At 39.3% G+C, this 19,972-nt stretch overlaps 1 protein-coding gene across 1 annotated transcript in view; it reads left to right on the top strand.

Moving 5' to 3' along the window:
* Positions 1-19,972, top strand: part of LOC109872251 (cadherin-7-like) — a 102,979-nt gene that overhangs the window by 39,102 nt on the left and 43,905 nt on the right. The window contains exons 3-7 of the mRNA XM_020463423.2: positions 2,581-2,700; positions 5,777-5,944; positions 6,683-6,870; positions 11,242-11,495; positions 12,248-12,384. Coding sequence (XP_020319012.2) covers positions 2,581-2,700; positions 5,777-5,944; positions 6,683-6,870; positions 11,242-11,495; positions 12,248-12,384 — 867 coding nt within the window. The remainder of the gene's footprint in view (positions 1-2,580; positions 2,701-5,776; positions 5,945-6,682; positions 6,871-11,241; positions 11,496-12,247; positions 12,385-19,972) is intronic.

Below are 19,972 nucleotides of genomic sequence, written 5' to 3'. Positions count from 1 at the left end.
TAGTATGGAGGATGTTTTGTTTGACATTCTCAGTAGTTTTGTTTTTCAATTCCTGGCTTATAATATCTGGAGCAAATGTTTTGGCCGCTAGGCCATCGTCCTATAGCCACACCGCCTCGTGATAAGATGGAAAGCCAGTGAGGAACTGGGCAAGCTGCAGTATAATTGGCTCTTTTCTCTCTTGTGATTTTCATTGACAATGGATCGCTACCCAAATGGCACCCCTATGCCCTAAATACACTGCACTAATTCTGACCAAGGCTCATTAAATGTAGGGCTCTATTTAGAGAATAGGGTGCCATTAGTGTATCACACCATTGTCAATGAAAATGTCATGAGAAAAGATCCGCTTATATCGCAGCTTGGACTTGTCCTCGCTGGCTTTTCATACATCTTATCTAAAATCGTTAACACCAGATGGGAGATTAATGGAATTTATTAAGAGACAATGATTTGTTTAATCTGGTTATTAGAGGCCAGAGCTTGTTTGTGAGAAAGCCAACCTTTGTGACCAAAGACAAAATGTCTCTCAAGATCTCTCTTAAGCCAATTGGACAAACAAGATGGAGAAAGAAACCTGAAATCTGCCAGCTATAGTGTTTTATTTTGTACCTGGGGAAGAGTTACAGGGGAAAGGAGGGGGGGGGGGGGGGGTGAATGAATCAATTGGAAGCTGTGGATGATTAGGTGGCCATTATGGTATGAGCGCCAGATTGGGAATTTAGAACAGGACACTGGGGTTGACTCCCCTACTCTTACGATAAATGCCATGGGATCTTTTTGACCACAGAGAGTCAGAACTGTTCTCCCATCCAGATACATCTGGTTTCCCATGCAGCAGCATCTGGTCTCACATCCTTTTTCATATCGTTCCTACTTTCACTCCTTTGTATGAAATTATAAAATGAGTGAGAATTCCTGCTCCTCTAAAAATAAAAAAATATAAAATGCGGCTTGTGTAGCTGTGCTGTTCTTCAGTGCGGCGTATGTAAACATAATAAATGTTCTGGAACCTTCTCCACGGTTCTGCGCCATGACACCAAATGGGAAAGGTCCCCAAACGTCTTTATGGACTTTTTACAACCGAGAACATTTAACTATAATTTCTCTTTTGAGCCAAAGAGTCATAAATACTGCTTAAATGAGGGATCTGGCGGGTTCTATTACCGTAAAAGTAATATATATTTCCCCAAAATGTGAGAGCTTTAATGTTCTCTTTAAGTGCCACCAAAGTACCAGAGTGGTGACGTCTCTATAGCCCTTATGAAAGAAATATGTTCAAATCACAATTGGCCGGCGAAGGTGAAACACATAAAAATAAAAAGACTAGAAACATCCAGAACTTGAGTTTTGCCTTCATAGACAGATGACAATTCATAGTTGAATTGAACGTGGTGAAAGAGAAGCTGCCTGTGAAGCTATTTAACAACAATAAAAGGAAGAGGTGGTCTTTTGAATCACAAGTTGAAACAAACAAAACGGGGAAATGATTTCACTCAATCCAAGGGTAAAGCTACCTTTGCTCTACCAATACATGTGAAGAGTGAATATACCTGGCTGAAAAGGGTCCCATTTGTACTGAATTGATTGTGCTGAAGAATTACAAGGCTAGTTGAATCACCCAAGTAGTGATTGGTTGACATTTTATATGCCGATATTGTATTTTTGAGAATACACTATTTTCTTGGTGTGTGTGTGCGTGTGTGTGTGTGTGCGTGTGTGTGTGTGTGTGTGTGTGTGTGTGTGTGTGTGTGTGTGTGTGTGTGTGTGTGTGTGTGTGTGTGTGTGTGTGTGTGTGTGTGTGTGTGGGTGTGTGTGTGTGTGTATACCAAAACAAATGGTGAAACATATGCATGCAATCAAAACTCACAGCTGTACGTCTGTGGTTGCTTTCATGCGGGATGGCTTAAAAGTTATTGTTTTTCACATGGTGGATATTATCAACTCAGAAAACAACTTTTATTAGCATTCCAGTTGTTTTAATTTGGATCATGTCCAAAAAGTTAATGGAGCATAAGCAGTCTCTATCACAACTTATGATATTACCAAAGTAATGGGTAGGAACAGTTTGAATTCCATATAAAGGCAAGACAAGCTCTAGCCTACCCCATGCAATTGCTACAACCCTACTGTACTCTATGGAACACTGTTCTTATAAACGGGGAACACGTTGGCCTTTGATGTAGATTTAGGGTTGGAATATTCTGGTAACTTTCCCCCCAAAATCCCCAGTTTTACAGAAATCCTGGTTGGAGGATACTTGATTTCCTGCTCATTCTCTTTTGATTCCGGGAATCTTCCGACTGGATTCCATTCATCAAAACTGGATGATGTGTTGATAATGAATCAGCTGTGTAGTGTTAGGGCAAAAACAAAAACGTGCTCCCCTTTGTGTTCCCGGGATCAGGATTAAGAAACACAGGTGGATAAACACCAGTATCTAACCGGGTCCTCGTGAGATCAAATCCTGGTCCACAGCTACTTCGACTCAAATATTCCCCCCAAATTTCTCTGTCCGGTCGGTTCAACTTGGACTCTCAATTTTTTATTTTTTTGTGACTGAATTATTTCTTATTGCAGGCACATCTGTGGTGACGGTGGTAGCGACTGATGCGGACGACCCCACATATGGAAACAGTGCCAGGGTGGTCTACAGTATCCTTGAGGGCCAGCCCTACTTCTCCGTGGAACCAAGAACAGGTCAGCAATACATCACATCACAGTGGTGATGAGAGGCTCTTTGCTCTCTCCTGTCGTTTATACAGTATTTATACACCAGTGATTAAACCTCAGCGGGGTTGTATTTATTTATTTTTTTAGATTACAAAACTGTGAAATATGAGAGATATTGGAGAATTCTAACATTATGTTACACAGCAAAGTCAAGTTTCCCCAAACAATTAGATTGAAAATGTATTTTAGAGCGTTTTTTTTTCATGTTTTGTCAATTTTCAGTTTATAGATTAAATGCACGACTGAGTGTTTCCTCACAATTCCGATGACGTTTGTCCCATCTTGGGCGAAAGACGTCGCGTTTTGAATCAACGCTCATTCATTTAGATTTGTGTAGCTGGATCTGGCCCCTGGTGCCTGATGAGTTTTTGATCAAGTTGTCCCTCAACACCACTTCAGCTGGCAACACAGCGTCTGATTGAGGCGGATGTAAAAACCTTAAATGCAATCAACGTGTTTTCATTACCGTGCTCTTTTCATCACATATAATGTAGCCTCGTCATCGGTTAAGACAACAAGTCTCTTGATTAAGCGTTCTTGAGAACGTGTTGCTACAGTCTAGTAAGAGTCAGGAGGGAAAAGGGGAAAAGGGAGGGAGGCTTTTGATTTGAACTCAGTGACTTTGATTCAGAGGAATAACTAAATATATTTTGAAAGACGGGAATGTGAATCGGATGACGCTTAAGTGAACAAAAAAAGTGAATTATGATGAATCCGTGTTAGATTGTGTGTAGAAAACTCTCTTGGAGAGATTTTAGAAGAAGTCATTTGTCTGCATCTAGATGATCTGAAAATACAGTGTTATTAGAGGAATATACTGTATTTCCACTTGGATTTACAGTATGCAACGTCATACCTGCTATCCTCCCCTTATTTCACCTTATAATTGGATGTACATCACTTCGAAAGGAGGAAATAATGCTTTAGAAATGAGCCTCTCTGTGTCTTTCCCTACTGTCACTGTTCAATTAAATCTGTCAACCCCTTACAAATATATATCAAAGGTAGAAATTATTATCTATTTATCCTTTCTAGGGGGTTTATGCTAGCCACTTTGTTTCTGCACTTTGTGGTTTTAGGCTGGGTATCTGTAAAGCTCTTTGTGGTTTTAGGCTGGGTATCTGTAAAGCTCTTTGTGGTTTTAGTCTGGGTATCTGTAAAGCTCTTTGTGGTTTTAGGCTGGGTATCTGTAAAGCTCTTTGTGGTTTTAGGCTGGGTATCTGTAAAGCTCTTTGTGGTTTTAGGCTAGGTATCTGTAAAGCTCTTTGTGGTTTTAGGCTGGGTATCTGTAAAGCTCTTTGTGGTTTTAGGCTGGGTATCTGTAAAGCTCTTTGTGGTTTTAGGCTGGGTATCTGTAAAGCTCTTTGTGGTTTTAGGCTGGGTATCTGTAAAGCTCTTTGTGGTTTTAGGCTGGGTATCTGTAAAGCTCTTTGTGGTTTTAGGCTGTGTATCTGTAAAGCTCTGTGGTTTTAGTCTGGGTATCTGTAAAGCTCTGTGGTTTTAGGCTGGGTATCTGTAAAGCTCTTCGTGGTTTTAGTCTGGGTATCTGTAAAGCTCTTCGTGGTTTTAGTCTGGGTATCTGTAAAGCTCTTTGTGGTTTTAGACTGGGTGTCTGTAAAGCTCTTTGTGGTTTTAGACTGGGTATCTGTAAAGCTCTTCGTGGTTTTAGTCTGGGTATCTGTAAAGCTCTTTGTGGTTTTAGGCTGGGTATCTGTAAAGCTCTTTGTGGTTTTAGGCTGGGTATCTGTAAAGCTCTTTGTGGTTTTAGGCTGGGTATCTGTAAAGCTCTTTGTGGTTTTAGGCTGTGTATCTGTAAAGCTCTGTGGTTTTAGTCTGGGTATCTGTAAAGCTCTGTGGTTTTAGGCTGGGTATCTGTAAAGCTCTTCGTGGTTTTAGTCTGGGTATCTGTAAAGCTCTTCGTGGTTTTAGTCTGGGTATCTGTAAAGCTCTTTGTGGTTTTAGACTGGGTGTCTGTAAAGCTCTTTGTGGTTTTAGACTGGGTATCTGTAAAGCTCTTCGTGGTTTTAGTCTGGGTATCTGTAAAGCTCTTTGTGGTTTTAGACTGGGTGTCTGTAAAGCTCTTTGTGGTTTCAGACTGGGTATCTGTAAAGCTCTTTGTGGTTTTAGACTGGGTATCTGTAAAGCTCTTTGTGGTTTTAGTCTGGGTATCTGTAAAGCTCTGGTGTTTCAGACTGGGTATCTGTAAAGCTCTTTGTGGTTTTAGGCTGGGTACCTGTAAAGCTCTTCATGGTTTTAGACTGGGTTTCTGTAAAGCTCTTTGGTTTTAGGCTGGGTATCTGTAAAGTTCTTTGTGGCAACTGCTGATGGAAAAAGGGCTTTATAGATACATTTGATTGATACAACTCAAACTATGGTTATGATGGTTCTCCTGATGTTAGTGTTAGGGAGGTGCAGGTGTACAGTAGTCTGTTTCCAGATTAAAAGCCTCTCCTCTGCCATCAAAGACGGTGTTTACAACCTATTGTAATGCGTTGCCTCTCATTACATCAGATGCATGAACCAGAGTGCTGACCATGGGCGCCGGGGTCAAACTGTAGTAATGTTCCTGAGTTATGGAGCATTCTAGAATACAGCAACATGGGCATTGTCATACCAGGGAGAAAGTATTCCCAGCGAGCATTAGTGGTTGCAATGTCATCGTTATGACGTCTTTTATGATGTTGTGGTCAGGTTGTGTACTGGCTGTTTAAGGATGTTTTATTAATGTGGTTTCATCAACAATAAAAAATATGTTGTAATCTAATGATCCAACAAGATAAAAACCTAAATATGACGTCTTTTAGATGGTGTCTTAATTTCGCAAATCTCGCAATCTTAGCCCGCTGTGTTGGTGGTTGTGGAATTTGTCTATTTTCCCCCCTATATGTATCATCTTATAATGAATCTGAGTAATTAATGAATCCGTTGATTCAAGCCGGGTGATTTGCCACATAGAAGACATAACAGAAATGGATTCATAAAACATACCAAGTTGTACTATAAATGAATGTAAAGTAAAGTGTTACTTCATCTTTTTTTGCAGGCGTGGTCAGGACGGCTCTGCCCAACATGGACCGCGAGGCTAGGGAACAGTATCTGCTCGTCATCCAGGCCAAGGACATGGTGGGTCAGATGGGAGGACTCTCCGGGACCACCTCTGTCACGGTGACGCTCACTGACGTCAACGACAACCCACCACACTTCTCTCGCAGTAAGAGCCTCTTTACTTTATCATGGTCAGTTAGCCCTAAACCCAACACCGCTATACACATCTCAAGGAACCATGGAACCTTGCTGGTTACAACTTGATGTTATTGGGGTTTATTTGAATGCACATTGATACCCCCTAGATTTGATGTGGGCACTCCGCGGAAAATCCAATTAACATAATACATTTTTTTAAACACCAAAATTCGTCAGTTTATTAAAGTAGAGATACCTGTTTTTTGGCAGTCTCAATCCATCACATCCGCTGATATCGCCCTTCTATATCTGCTGTGAAAGGTGGCAGAGCTAAAGCGGTGTTTGTCAGACCATTTGACAACCTGAAAATCGGACTTATCACGAATAACGTCTGTAGCATCTGAACAGTTTGGCCTACAAAACTATTATAACGTGTCTGCGTGGACACGAAGGGAGCAGCCAGGCGATAAGCTCGGCCACAGAGCGAAGGTGGAAAATGGTCTCCTCGATAACTTGTGTGTCTGGGCTGGTTTCTCTCCCTCCATCTTTTTCTCTCTCTGGATTTCCTTCTGTCTCCCCTCACCCCTCTCTCTGGTTCTTTCCCTCTCGGTCTGTCTGTCTGTCTGTCTGTCTGTCTGTCTGTCTGTCTGTCTGTCTGTCTGTCTGTCTGTCCCTCTCTCTGTCTCTCTGTCTGTCTGTCTGTGTCTCTCTGTCCCTCTGTCTGTCCCTCTGTCTGTCCCTCTGTCTGTCTCTCTCTCGCCTGTAGAGAGTTATCAGTTCAGCGTGCCCGAGTCCCTGCCGGTGGCCACGACGGTAGCCAAGATAAAGGCGCTAGACTCAGATGTGGGACCCAATGCTGAGATGGAATACAGGATCATGGACGGGGACGGTCTGGGACTGTTCCGAATCACCCCCGACCCAGACACACAGGAGGGCCTCATCACTCTGCAAAAGGTCAGACCTCAGGATAAGACCCACATGCAGACAGTTCGAAGTGACAAAAGTTTATTACAAAAAACAGGGGGCAGGCAAATGACAGGTCAAAGGGCAGGCAGAGGTCAGTAATCCAGAGCAGGAGTCCTAAAGGTACAGAACAGCAGGCTCAGGGTCAGATATCAAATCACATTTTATTGGTGTTGAATTACAACAGATGTGAAAGTGTGTGTGTGTGTGTGTGTGTGTGTGTGTGTGTGTGTGTGTGTGTGTGTGTGTGTGTGTGTGTGTGTGTGTGTGGGGTGGGGGGTAGAGTCTAATGAGTGCCAGTAGAGCCACTGCAATGGAGTTAGTGCAAAATAATTCATATAAATGAGTAAATAAAAAAGGGTAGCCATTTTGTAAAATGTCCGGGTAGTCATTTTATTAACTGTTCAGCAGTCTTATGTCTTGGGGTTAGAAGCTGTTCAGGTGCCTTTGGTTCCAGACTTGGCGCTCCGGCACCACTTGCCGTGTGGTAGCAGAGAGAACAGTCTGTGACTTGGGTGGCTCGAGTTTTTGACATTTTTTAGGGCCTTCCTCTGACACTGCCTGGTATAGAGGTCCTAGATGGCAAGAAGGTTGGCCCCAGTGATGTACTGGGCCGTATGTACTAGCATCTGCCAAGCAGTCAAATGTCAATTAGTTGCCTTACCAAGCGGTGATCCAGCCAGTCAAGATGCTCTCGATGGTGCAGCTTTAGAACTTCTTGATGATCTGAGGGCTCATGCCAAATATTTTCCGCGTCCTGAGGGGGAAGAGGTGTTGTCATGACCTCTTCACGACTGTGTTGGTGTGTTTCAACCATAATAGGTTCTTAGTAATGTGGACACCGAGGAACTTAAAGCTCTCGACCCGCTCCACTACAGCCTCGTCGATGTGAATGGGGGTGTGCAGTCAACGATCAGCGATCAGCATTCTCACATAGGTGTTCCTTTTGTCCAGGTGGGAAAGGGCAATGCGGAGTGCAATAGAGATTGGCTATCTGTGGATCTGTTCGGGTGGTATGCGAATTGGAGTGGGTCCAGTGTTTCTGGGATGGTGTTGATGTGAGCCATGACCAATCCTTCAAAGCATTTCATGGCTACATATGGGAGCTACGTGTCGGTAGTCATTTAGACAGGATGGAGAAATGGCGCCTGAGGCCCACTTATGTAGGCCCGAAGATCAATTTACAATAAATAACTTACTGTTGAGAGTTAGAATAGTAGAATACACAACCTGCAAATTCTAAATTTGGTCGCGCATCGGCAGTTTTTCCGAGCATCAAAATATCCCATAAGGCTAAGGCCAGCTCTGGCTACATGTGTGGGGTGGGACTAACCTGATCCATCCTGGCACTAACCTGATTCAGATAAACAAAGGTCCAGATTTAAATCACAAATGTCTTAAGGTTGAAAATACGTTAATAAAGCCACAGTCTGTAAGACATCCCAGTAATTTCAATGAAAGAAATACAGTACAATTCTGGAATTTGAAGAGCTTGACTTCTAAATGTCAAGGGCATCTTTTCACTTAATCATAAAGGTATTGACTCTAACCAAAATATCATTACCACTAAAAAAACACTGAAGCTTCAAATGGAGTTAAGCGTTTCCATTCAACTTCTTTTCTTGTACAATTTGAATGAATTACAGACAGTGAGTGTATGCTCAATACCTTGCACTTGATATCTTAAAAAGCAATACTTTCATAACTCTGACTGGAGATGTATATTTAGGAGCTCAGAGAAGGTAGAAGACATGTTAAGAAGATAGTGCTTCAGAAAACATATGTGTCATATATCTTTTTCTTAAAATCACTATTTTACCTCGGCACAGTTCTATACCGTGAGTCAATATCGCGGCAGGGTTCAGAGATTGATGGAGGCTTATATGAGTTCAGAACATATCTATATGTCTAAAGTTTTAATGGCACATGCACAAGTACAGTGAAATGCATTTCTTGCAAATTCAAAAACTCAACAATGTAATAACCAATAACAATGTATTACTCGAAAAAACACAAGAAATAAGAAGAAATATGTAACACTGAATTAACACAAGTAATTCAGCATATTATATACAGAGTCAGTTAATACCACACTATATACAGGGTCAGTTAATACCACACTATATACAGGGTCAGTTAATACCATACTATATACAGGGTCAGTTAATACCATACTATATACAGGGTCAGTTAATGCCATACTATATACAGGGTCAGTTAATACCATACTATATACAGGGTCAGTTAATACCATACTATATACAGGGTCAGTTAATACCATACTATATACAGGGTCAGTTAATACCATACTATATACAGGGTCAGTTAATACCATACTATATACAGGGTCAGTTAATACCATACTATATACAGGGTCAGTTAATACCATATTATATACAGGGTCAGTTAATACCATACTATATACAGGGTCAGTTAATACTATATACAGGGTCAGTTAGTACCATACTATATACAGGGTCAGTTAATACCATACTATATACAGGGTCAGTTAGTACCATACTATATACAGGGTCAGTTAATACCATACTATATACAGGGTCAGTTAATACCATACTATGTACAGAGTCAGTTAATACCATACTATATACAGGGTCAGGTTAATACCATACTATATACAGGGTCAGTTAATACCATACTATATACAGGGTCAGTTAATTCCACACTATATACAGAGTCAGTTAGTACCATACTATATACAGGGTCAGTTAATACCATACTATATACAGGGTCAGGTTAATACCATACTATATACAGGGTCAGTTAATACCATACTATATACAGGGTCAGTTAATACCATACTATATACAGGGTCAGTTAGTACCATACTATATACAGAGTCAGTTAATGCCATACTATATACAGGGTCAGTTAATACCATACTATATACAGGGTCAGTTAATGCCATACTATATACAGTGTCAGTTAATACCATACTATATACAGGGTCAGTTAATACCATACTATATACAGGGTCAGTTAATACCATACTATATACAGGGTCAGTTAATACCATACTATATACAGGGTCAGTTAATACCATACTATATACAGGGTCAGTTAATACCATACTATATACAGAGTCAGTTAATGCCATACTATATACAGGGTCAGTTAATACCATACTATATACAGGGTCAGTTAATGCCATACTATATAGTGTCAGTTAATACCATACTATATACAGGGTCAGTTAATACCATACTATATACAGGGTCAGTTAATACCATACTATATACAGGGTCAGTTAATACCATACTATATACAGGGTCAGTTAATACCATACTATATACAGGGTCAGTTAATACCATACTATATACAGGGTCAGTTAATACCATACTACCATTTGGTTGTGCATCAGCAGTTTCCACATGATTTATTCCAAGTTTTAGTTGAGGTTTAGGGTTTAGTGAATGATTTGTCCCAAATACAATGCTTTTAGTTTAGAAATATTTAGGACATAAGTGTTCCTTGCCACCCATTCTGAAACTAACTGCAGCTCTTTGTTTAGTGTTGCAGTCATTTCAGTCGCTGTTGTAGCTGACTTGTATATTGCTGCCTCATCAGCATGGCTTTACTCAAAGCCAGTATCATGTCATTAGTAAAGATTGATAAAAGCAAGGGGCCTTAACAGCTACCCTGGGGAATTCCTGATTCTACTTGGATTATGTTTGAGAGGCTTCCATTAAAGAACAACCTCTGTGTTCTGTTAGACAGGTAACTCCTTATCCACAATATCGCAAGGCGTGTAAAGCCATCGCACTTAAGTTTTCCATCAGCAGACAATGATTTATAATGTCAAATGCCGCACATAAAGTCTAACAAATCAGCTCCAGCAATGTATGTCTTGGGGTGGTTGGAGTCTTTAACGATTGTCCGGCGCCTTTCTACCACATCGCCTTATATAGATGTCCTGGATGGCAGGGAGATCGGCCCCAGGGATGTACTGGGCTGTCCGCACCACTTTCTGTAGCGCCATGGGATCGAAGGCGGTGTTGTTGCCATACCAGGCACCACGTTGTTTCCTGCCATTGGTTTATTCTGGTGCAGCCCTGCCCCCTTGTGTGATTATCATCTACTCATGTGCGTCTGAAAAGATGATTCTTGTCCTCAATAGCATGCAGCGAATTCACACTGGATGAAAAGACTAAATGAGTACTACCTCCTGACATTTAAAGCATACTCAATGGTCAAAATGTATACAACTTTTTATTTTTGCGTACCCACGCAACCTACTATTTAGAATGCAAGTGCTGGTATTCAGACAAACCCGCAGTCTGACCCTACCTCTTTGTCTTTTTCCTTCCTAACCGTCTCTCTCTCTCTAACCTTTCCAATCGGTAGGGCCTGGACTTTGAGACCAAGTCGAGCTACACCCTGCGTGTCGAGGCGTCCAATAGAAACATCGACCTGCGATTCCTGTCCCTGGGGCCGTTTAGCGACACAGCGACAGTGCGCCTCAACGTGCAGAACGTGGACGAGCCGCCTGTCTTCTCCTCGCCGTTCAGCAAGATGGTAATCTCGGAGGAGGCAACGGTAGGCACCACCATCGGGACCATCTTCGCACACGACCCAGACTCCACCAACAGTCCCATCAGGTAGGGTTGTGGCCAGGATTCATCATCGCAAGTTCACAATCTCTATGCTATGGTACTGTTTGAATGTTTTTGGTCAGTTCTGCCTTTTTGTGTTCCTTTGTTGTTAGTAATGGCTTGTTATGTATTTGGTATGCATCAGTTGTAGCCTTTATCCAGTGGTGGAAAAAGATTTATTTAAAAAAAAATTGTTTATGGATAGCCATGAGCATGATCCAACGCTCAGACATAATTTACAAATGAAGCATGGGTTTAGTGATTCCTCCAGATCAGAGGCAGTAGGGATGACCAGGGATGTTCTCTTGATAAGTGTGTGAATTAGACAATTTTCCTGTCCTGCTAAGCCTTCACTTTTGTGTGTCAGGGGAAATGTTACGGAGAAAAAGGTACATCATTTTATTTAAGGAATGTAATGAAGTAAAAGTAAAAGTTGTCAAAATATAAAATATAAATATCAAGTACAGATACCCCTTAAAAAACTACTTAAGTAGTACTTTAAAGTATGTTTACTTAAGTACTTTACACCACTGCCATTATCATTCAAAGTAAGGTAGAGAAAATCGACAGATATTTCATGGAATTTTAGTTGTTGAAAGCTCCTTAATTATAACAGCCTGCATGTATGCATGCCTGATTAATGCATTCTTAATGCATTTCATACAGAAGATCTATAGAAGTGTTTCCATGGCTGGAGCCAGTTGAATGTGGCTCTTGATAGGAGAGCCTTTCCCTCTCTCCTGTTGACTTCACTCCAGATACTCTATAGACCGCAACACCGACTTGGAGCGTTTCTTCAACATAGACGCCACCACCGGTGTCATCAGCACCGCCAAGCCCCTTGACAGAGAAGTTAACGCCGTACACAACATCACCATCTTCGCCACGGAGATCCGTAAGTCAAGTGTTCTTACTCTGCTCTGTCCACACGGTTGCTACATTACATCCGGGTTGTTGTCAATCAACGTTGCAACTTAGATATATTGTCCAGAAATGTACACAATATGCAACTACATAGTGCACCTTTATCTATTTAGCCCCCCCCCCCCCCTCTTATCGGCTCAAGAGCACACCCAAAACCTATGTAGTATCTCTTCACCAGTGACATCACACACAAACTGTAAGGCTGTTGTAAGACATGTCAATCATTACCTCTAGCTACTTTACACTCTTAGAAAAAAAGGGTTCCAAAAGGGTTCTTCGGCTGTCCCCATAGGAGAACTTTCAGGTAGAACCCTTTTGGGCTTCATGTAGAACCCTCTGTGGAAAGAGTTTGACATTACATGCAACCTAATAATGGTTTTACCTGGAGGGTTCTCAAATGGGGTCAGCCAAAGAACCCTTTTAGGTTCTCGATAGCACCTTTTTTCTACGAGCGCACAAGAGGGTCACTCTTCAATTTTGTTACACTCATTGTGACTGCACAGTGGAGTGGACCAGTGCCTTCACCGTACCTGCGACTTAAGACTATATTTCACACTTGACAAATCTCGAATTCTATTAAAATGAAGTAAAATCCCGTATCATAAAATACAGACTTAAGCTTCCTATGCTATTTCTCAATGAATATCATTAGTCGAAGGCTCACTGGGATTTTACCAATTTCGCTTGGCAGTCTGGAAAGCAGAAGGTCTCCTTGACTCTAGAGGAGAGTTCTGAGCAGATGCTCTGCTGCAGTAGAGGTCGACTGCTGTTGATCGCCGGCTCCAGAACTCGTGGCGTTTGATCGAGCCCCACCATGATTCCAAATGATGGCCGAAGCTGGAGCACACACACACACACACCACACACACACACACACACACACACACACACACCACACACACACCACACACACACCACACACACACACACACACACACCTCCTAACTCCCAGGCTTTCCGGCTGATGACTTTGTCCGTGACCTTTGGCAAAAGACGTGCACCTGTTCCCCGATCGCTCCATCTGACTCACTTCTACTGAGGCTGGAACTCAGTCAAACCTGCACTGAGGTTGTATGGTTGTAACTATTATACAAACTCTTCCAAATTGGTACCGGGGGGAATGGGGTAAGGTGACCCAAAGGGGTATGTAGAGGGTTCCCTTATTTCTACGAATCCATACACAAAATGTATAATTTGAACAAATATTTAGGAAGAGGTCATCATTTCATGGAGTCCGTGAAGGAGGAAACCACATGGAAAAAGGTGGTAAGCAAGTTAGGTAAAAAGAAATCTTTTTTTTTTCACTAAGTCAAATGAATTTAATGTGTTTCATGATGCTTGTATCTAAACCAAAGTAGATCAGTTTAAGATTGTTCTATACATCAGTTGAGTCTCAATAAGATTCAATATAAGGACCTAAACCTAGCATTAAAGTGCATCCTAGCTGTGTGGGCTAATGTAATCTAAACGTTTGCCTTGGGGTAAATTAAGCCAATGGTTGAGCCAATGACAAGTTGAGCAAATTGAAGCGTTTTCTAATATTGATCTGAATTCTGTTGAGTGTGGAGTCTATGATTGTGAGTTCTGCTCCAATATCAAAGTAGCCCTTTGGGGACACAGTACTCGAATGCCACCTCACTTAAAGTCAATAGATCATGGTTCCCTGACAAAAAAAAACATTTTTTTGCAGTTTTGAAACTGCAGTAAAAGTCCAGTAACTGCTGTCGACTGTGGTATTTTGGATGCAGTAATTGTTGAACAACTGCAGTGTAGATGCATTGCAGCTCCCTTGAATGTATCTTGGCAGGAGAGATCGAGGTGTCTTCTACTTATCTCTGCTTGAGGAAACATCCCCAAAGAAACAATGTATCCATTGTGTTAGCCAGAGTTTGCAATTGGCTAAATAATTAAGGTGTGTATGAAAACAAATCATAGGGCTGGTTCCAAAGGACACGGATTAGTTTAAGTCCTGGACTAAAAAACATGCTCAAATAACAAGTCCAGGACAAGGCATAGTCTGTATTTGGGAAACTGGCCCTAACTGTGCTATCAGATATAATGATCCAGCTCACCTTAACAAATGGAGGCCTATCACCCTTCAAAATATTTGCAAAATGTCCTATATGATAATACAATGTGCTATATGATAATGCAATGTGCTATTTGATAATGCTATATGATAATACAATGTGCTATGATAATACAATGTGCTATACGATAATACAATGTGCTATATGATAATGCTATAAGATAATGCTATAAGATAATGCTATAAGATAATACAATGTGCTACGATAATACAATGTGCTATATGATCATGTTATATGATAATACAATGTGCTATATGATAATACAATGTGCTATATGATAATGTTATATGATAATACAATGTGCAAATGATAATGCTATATGATAATACAATGTGCTATATGATAATACAATGTGCTATATGATAATGCAATGTGCCATATGATAATGTTATATGATAATACAATGTGATATATGATAATGCTATATGATAATACAATGTGCTATATGATAATACAATGTGCTATATGATAATGGTATATGATAATACAATGTGATATATGATAATGCTATATGATAATACAATGCGCTATATGATAATACAATGTGCTATATGATAATGCTATATGATAATACAATGTGCTATATGATAATACAATGTGCTATATGATAATACAATGTGCTATAGGATAATACAATGTGCTATATGATAATACAATGTGCTATATGATAATGTTATATGATAATACAATGTGCTATATGATAAGACAATGTGCTATATGATAAGACAATGTGCTATGATAATACAATATGTTATATGATAATACAATATGCTATATGATAATGCTATATGATAATACAATGTGCTATAGGAAAATACAATGTGCTATATGATAAGACAATGTGCTATATGATAATACAATATGTTATATGATAATACAATATGTTATATGATAATACAATGTGCTATATGATAATACAATGTGCTATGATAATACAATGTGCTATATGATAAGACAATGTGCTATATGATAATACAATGTGCTATATGATAAGACAATGTGCTATATGATAATACAATGTGCTATATGATAAGACAATGTGCTATATGATAATACAATGTGCTATATGATAATACAATATGTTATATGATAATACAATATGTTATATGATAATGCAATGTGCTATATGATAAGACAATGTGCTATATGATAATACAATGTGCTATATGATAATACAATGTGCTATATGATAATACAATGTGCTATATGATAATACAATGTGCTATATGATAATACAATGTGCTATATGATAATACAATGTGCTATATGATAATACATTGTGCTATATGATAATGTTATATGATAATACAATGTGCTATATGATAATGCTATATGATAATGTTATAGGATAATACAATGTGTTATATGATAATACAATGTGCTATATGATAATGTTATATGATAATACAATGTGCTATATGATAATGCTATATGATAATGTTATAGGATAATACAATGTGTTATATGATAATACAATGTGCTATATGATAATGTTATATGATAATACAATGTGCTATATGATAATGCTATATGATAATGTTATAGGATAATACAATGTGTTATATGATAATACAATGTGCTATATGATAATGCTATATGATAATGTTATAGGATAATACAATGTGTTATATGATAATACAATGTGCTATATGATAATGTTATATGATAATACAATGTGCTATATGATAATGCTATTTGATAATGTTATAGGATAATACAATGTGTTATATGATAATACAATGTGCTATATGATAATGCTATATGATAATGTTATAGGATAATACAATGTGTTATATGATAATACAATGTGCTATATGATAATGTTATATGATAATACAATGTGCTATATGATAATACAATGTGCTATAGGAAAATACAATTGCAGGAAATACTGGACTTCAGATGTGAGATGTTTCTTTTATAAATTGGATGAAAGGCTGGCATCTTTGGAGAGCGTGTTTCATGACTCGTTTGACTCACTTTGCCATGGAGATACAAAGTTATAGACAAGTTGTACCAAAGCCAATTTCCAAGAACTAAATATAATTAATAAGACTTTTCACAAAGCAGTGTGTGAATTTAATTAACACTTTGAGTGTTGATTTAACACTGTTTTTATTTATTTGATTTTATTACACTGGAAAATTTGCAGTGTGAGCATCTAACTTGCCATTTGCAAGGTTTGCAATTGGCTTTGAATTACTCTGCAGTATTATTCAGGTATCATAAAAATTCATTGCAACTTTCAACCTTTTCAGTGGCATGTTGAAAGTGTCATACAGTAGTTGAGTGTTAGAATTTATTTATACTTATCGGTTCTAAATATCTTTGGTTTTCTTTTGACTTGATTTTATACACCTGGACATTCAGGAGAATGGACATTTACAGTATGTTCAGATAGAAATGTATTGTGTAGATCAAATATGACTGTCAGATAGATTGAAATAGTTTAGGAGATTGTGTGTGTGTTCTAGTCAATCCATTTCAACATGCAATTCCGGATACAGCCCTACCGTTCGTTGGAGGCAGCCAATCAGAAAAGTAGTCACTGAGATCTGGATTCAAATATTTAAAAAAAAATAGCCATCTTTGGGGGGGGGGGGGTGTACTCACCTCCAAAGTAACTGTTCGTTACCACGTAAAAATCTCTCTCTCTGTTTCTCTCTCTCTGTTTCTCTCTCTCTCTGTTTCTCTCTCTCTGTGTTTCTCTCTCTCTGTATATCAGCAGCAGGTGTGCATGATGTACTGACAGATGTGCACAATCTATTTCTATGTCGAGCTGCAGTCAACAACTGTGGAGACATGTAGATAATGCTACAGTAGTGAAAGGAGTATACTGTGTCTTCAGAAAGTATTCATACCCCTTGACCTATTCCACATTTTGTTGTGTTACAGACAGAATTCAAAATGGATTGAAAAAATGAATGCAGTCATCTACACATAATACCCAATATTGACAAAGTGAAAATATGTTTTTACAAATTGTAACACATGTATTAAGTATTCAGACCCCTGAGTCAATACATTCTATTTTCTTGGCCACATTTTTTGCAGTTTTATTTTAACATATAATTGCAAACAGGATGCATATTTTGGAATATTTGTATTCTGTACAGACTTCCTTCTTTTCACTCTCTGTCATTTAGGTTAATATTGTGGAGTAACTACTGTGTTGTTGATCCATCAGTTTTCACCCATCACAGCAACTCTGTCATTTATGTTAATATTATGGAGTAACTACTCTGTTGTTGATCCATCAATTTTCTCCCATCACAGCAACTCTGTCATTTAGGTTAGTATTATGGAGTAACTACAGTGTTGTTGATCCATCAGTTTTCTCCCATCACAGCAACTCTGTCATTTAGGTTAATATTGTGGAGTAACTACTGTGTTGTTGATCCATCAGTTTTCTCCCATCACAGCAACTCTGTCATTTAGGTTAGCATTGTGGAGTAACTACAGTGTTGTTGATCCATCAGTTTTCACCCATCACAGCAACTCTGTCCTTTAGGTTAATATTATGGAGTAACTACAGTGTTGTTGATCCATCAGTTTTCACCCATCACAGCAACTCTGTCATTTAGGTTAATATTATGGAGTAACTACTGTGTTGTTGATCCATCAGTTTTCTCCCATCACAGCAACTCTGTAACTGTTTTAACATCACCATTGGCCTCTTGGTGAAATTCCTGAGCAGTTTCCTTCCTCTCCGGCAACTGAGATAGGATCTTGTATCTTGTATCTTTGTAGTGACTGGGTGTATTGATACACCATTCAAAGTGTAATTAATAACTTCACCATGCTCAAAGGGATATTCAATGTCTGTTTTTTTGTTTTGTTTTTTTACCCATCTACCAATAGGTGCACTTCTTTGCGAGGCATTGGAAAACCTTAACGTAACCTGGTCTTTGTGGCTGAGTGTTTGAAATTCACTGCTCGGCTGAGGGACCTTACAGTTAATTGTATGTGTGGGGGTACAGAGATGAGGTAGTCATTCAAAAATCATGTTAAATACTATTATTGAACACAGAGTGAGTCCATGAAACATGTTATTTCACTTGTTAAGCATAGTTTTACTCCTGAACTTATTTAGGCATAACAAAGGGGTTGAATACTAATAGACTCAAGACATTTCCGCTTTTCATATTGTATTAATTTGTAAATATTTCAAAAAGAAAATATTCCACTTTGACATTATGGGGTACTGTGTGTAGGCCAGTGAAAAAATCATCTCAATTTAATCAAATTTCAATTCAGGCTGAAACACACCAAAATTTGTAAAAAGTCAAGTGATGTGAGTACTTTCTGAAGGCTATAAGCAATGGGATTTCGCATTACAAACACATGTATGTTAACAGGAACTGATATTGTGATATTGGCCACGTTCCAGACCTACAAAGCAGTTGAGCTGCAAATTAATCAAGGATTTGGGCATCAGATTGCAATATCATGTTAATGCTGTTACTGTTATGTTAAACACTTTCAGGGGTTGTGTGATTTGCGAAACTAATGTAGGCGGCCTGGAACACAGCCAATGTGTTATCCACTAGATTATATAGATGGCAACTGGCACTTACTAAATGTGTGCTGTATTAGTAAACTAGCTATTGGCACAGTTGAAGCAAGGCTTTACATCAGGGTCATGTTCATTAGGGCGTGTTCACACCACAGCCAAACATTTTGCAACGGAAAACAAAAAATAAACCAGTTCAGATAGCACCTCCCCTTTTCACTCTCATTTTAATCATTTTCTCCCCTTTCATACCTGCTGAACACAACCCAGGAATTGTGAGCAAAGCAATGCGGAAATTATTACATCTATGCCTTAATTAGACTGAACTGACCGGTCGCGTAGGACAGGCAGACAGCTGATGATCGAGCACAGGTTTGAACCCACAGCGTTGTAGTGAAACTCAAAGTAAAACATCATTTTGCAGTATAATTTCTCTAGCTTCTTCTGGCTAGATTAATTGATTTCTGTAATCGAAGGAAAAAACCTTTTAACTTTGAGCTGCAGCCTAGATAAATGTAAATCATACTTCATATCCTCTTCGTCAGCCAGAAGAGCTGGCCCACGGTGAGGACATTTACAGGGATGAGAAAGAGGGAGTCTGTTGGAATGATATTGTGGACATATGCTTTTTACCATAGAGGACTAATGGAGAGAGGGTTGGTGTAATGGCCAAGCACACACACACACGGTGTACAAACACAAACAAACACTCCCATGCGTGCGCACACACACACACACACGCACACACACACACACACACACACACACACACACACACACACACACACACACACACACACGCACACACACCCTGCCAGATGTTGTCCTTCTGGTGGAGCTGGTGCCATTTGCCCTCCACAGGTGTTCAGTGTTTGCCGGTGGAATTTATGTATTACAGAATTCCCCAAGTAATCAGAGGGGATAAAGTTCTAACTAAATATACCCATTACTTTTGA

This window comes from Oncorhynchus kisutch, linkage group LG27 (genome assembly GCF_002021735.2).
Source record: "Oncorhynchus kisutch isolate 150728-3 linkage group LG27, Okis_V2, whole genome shotgun sequence".
NCBI classification, from domain to species: domain Eukaryota; kingdom Metazoa; phylum Chordata; class Actinopteri; order Salmoniformes; family Salmonidae; genus Oncorhynchus; species Oncorhynchus kisutch.
This window is presented reverse-complemented; position numbering and strand designations above follow the sequence as displayed.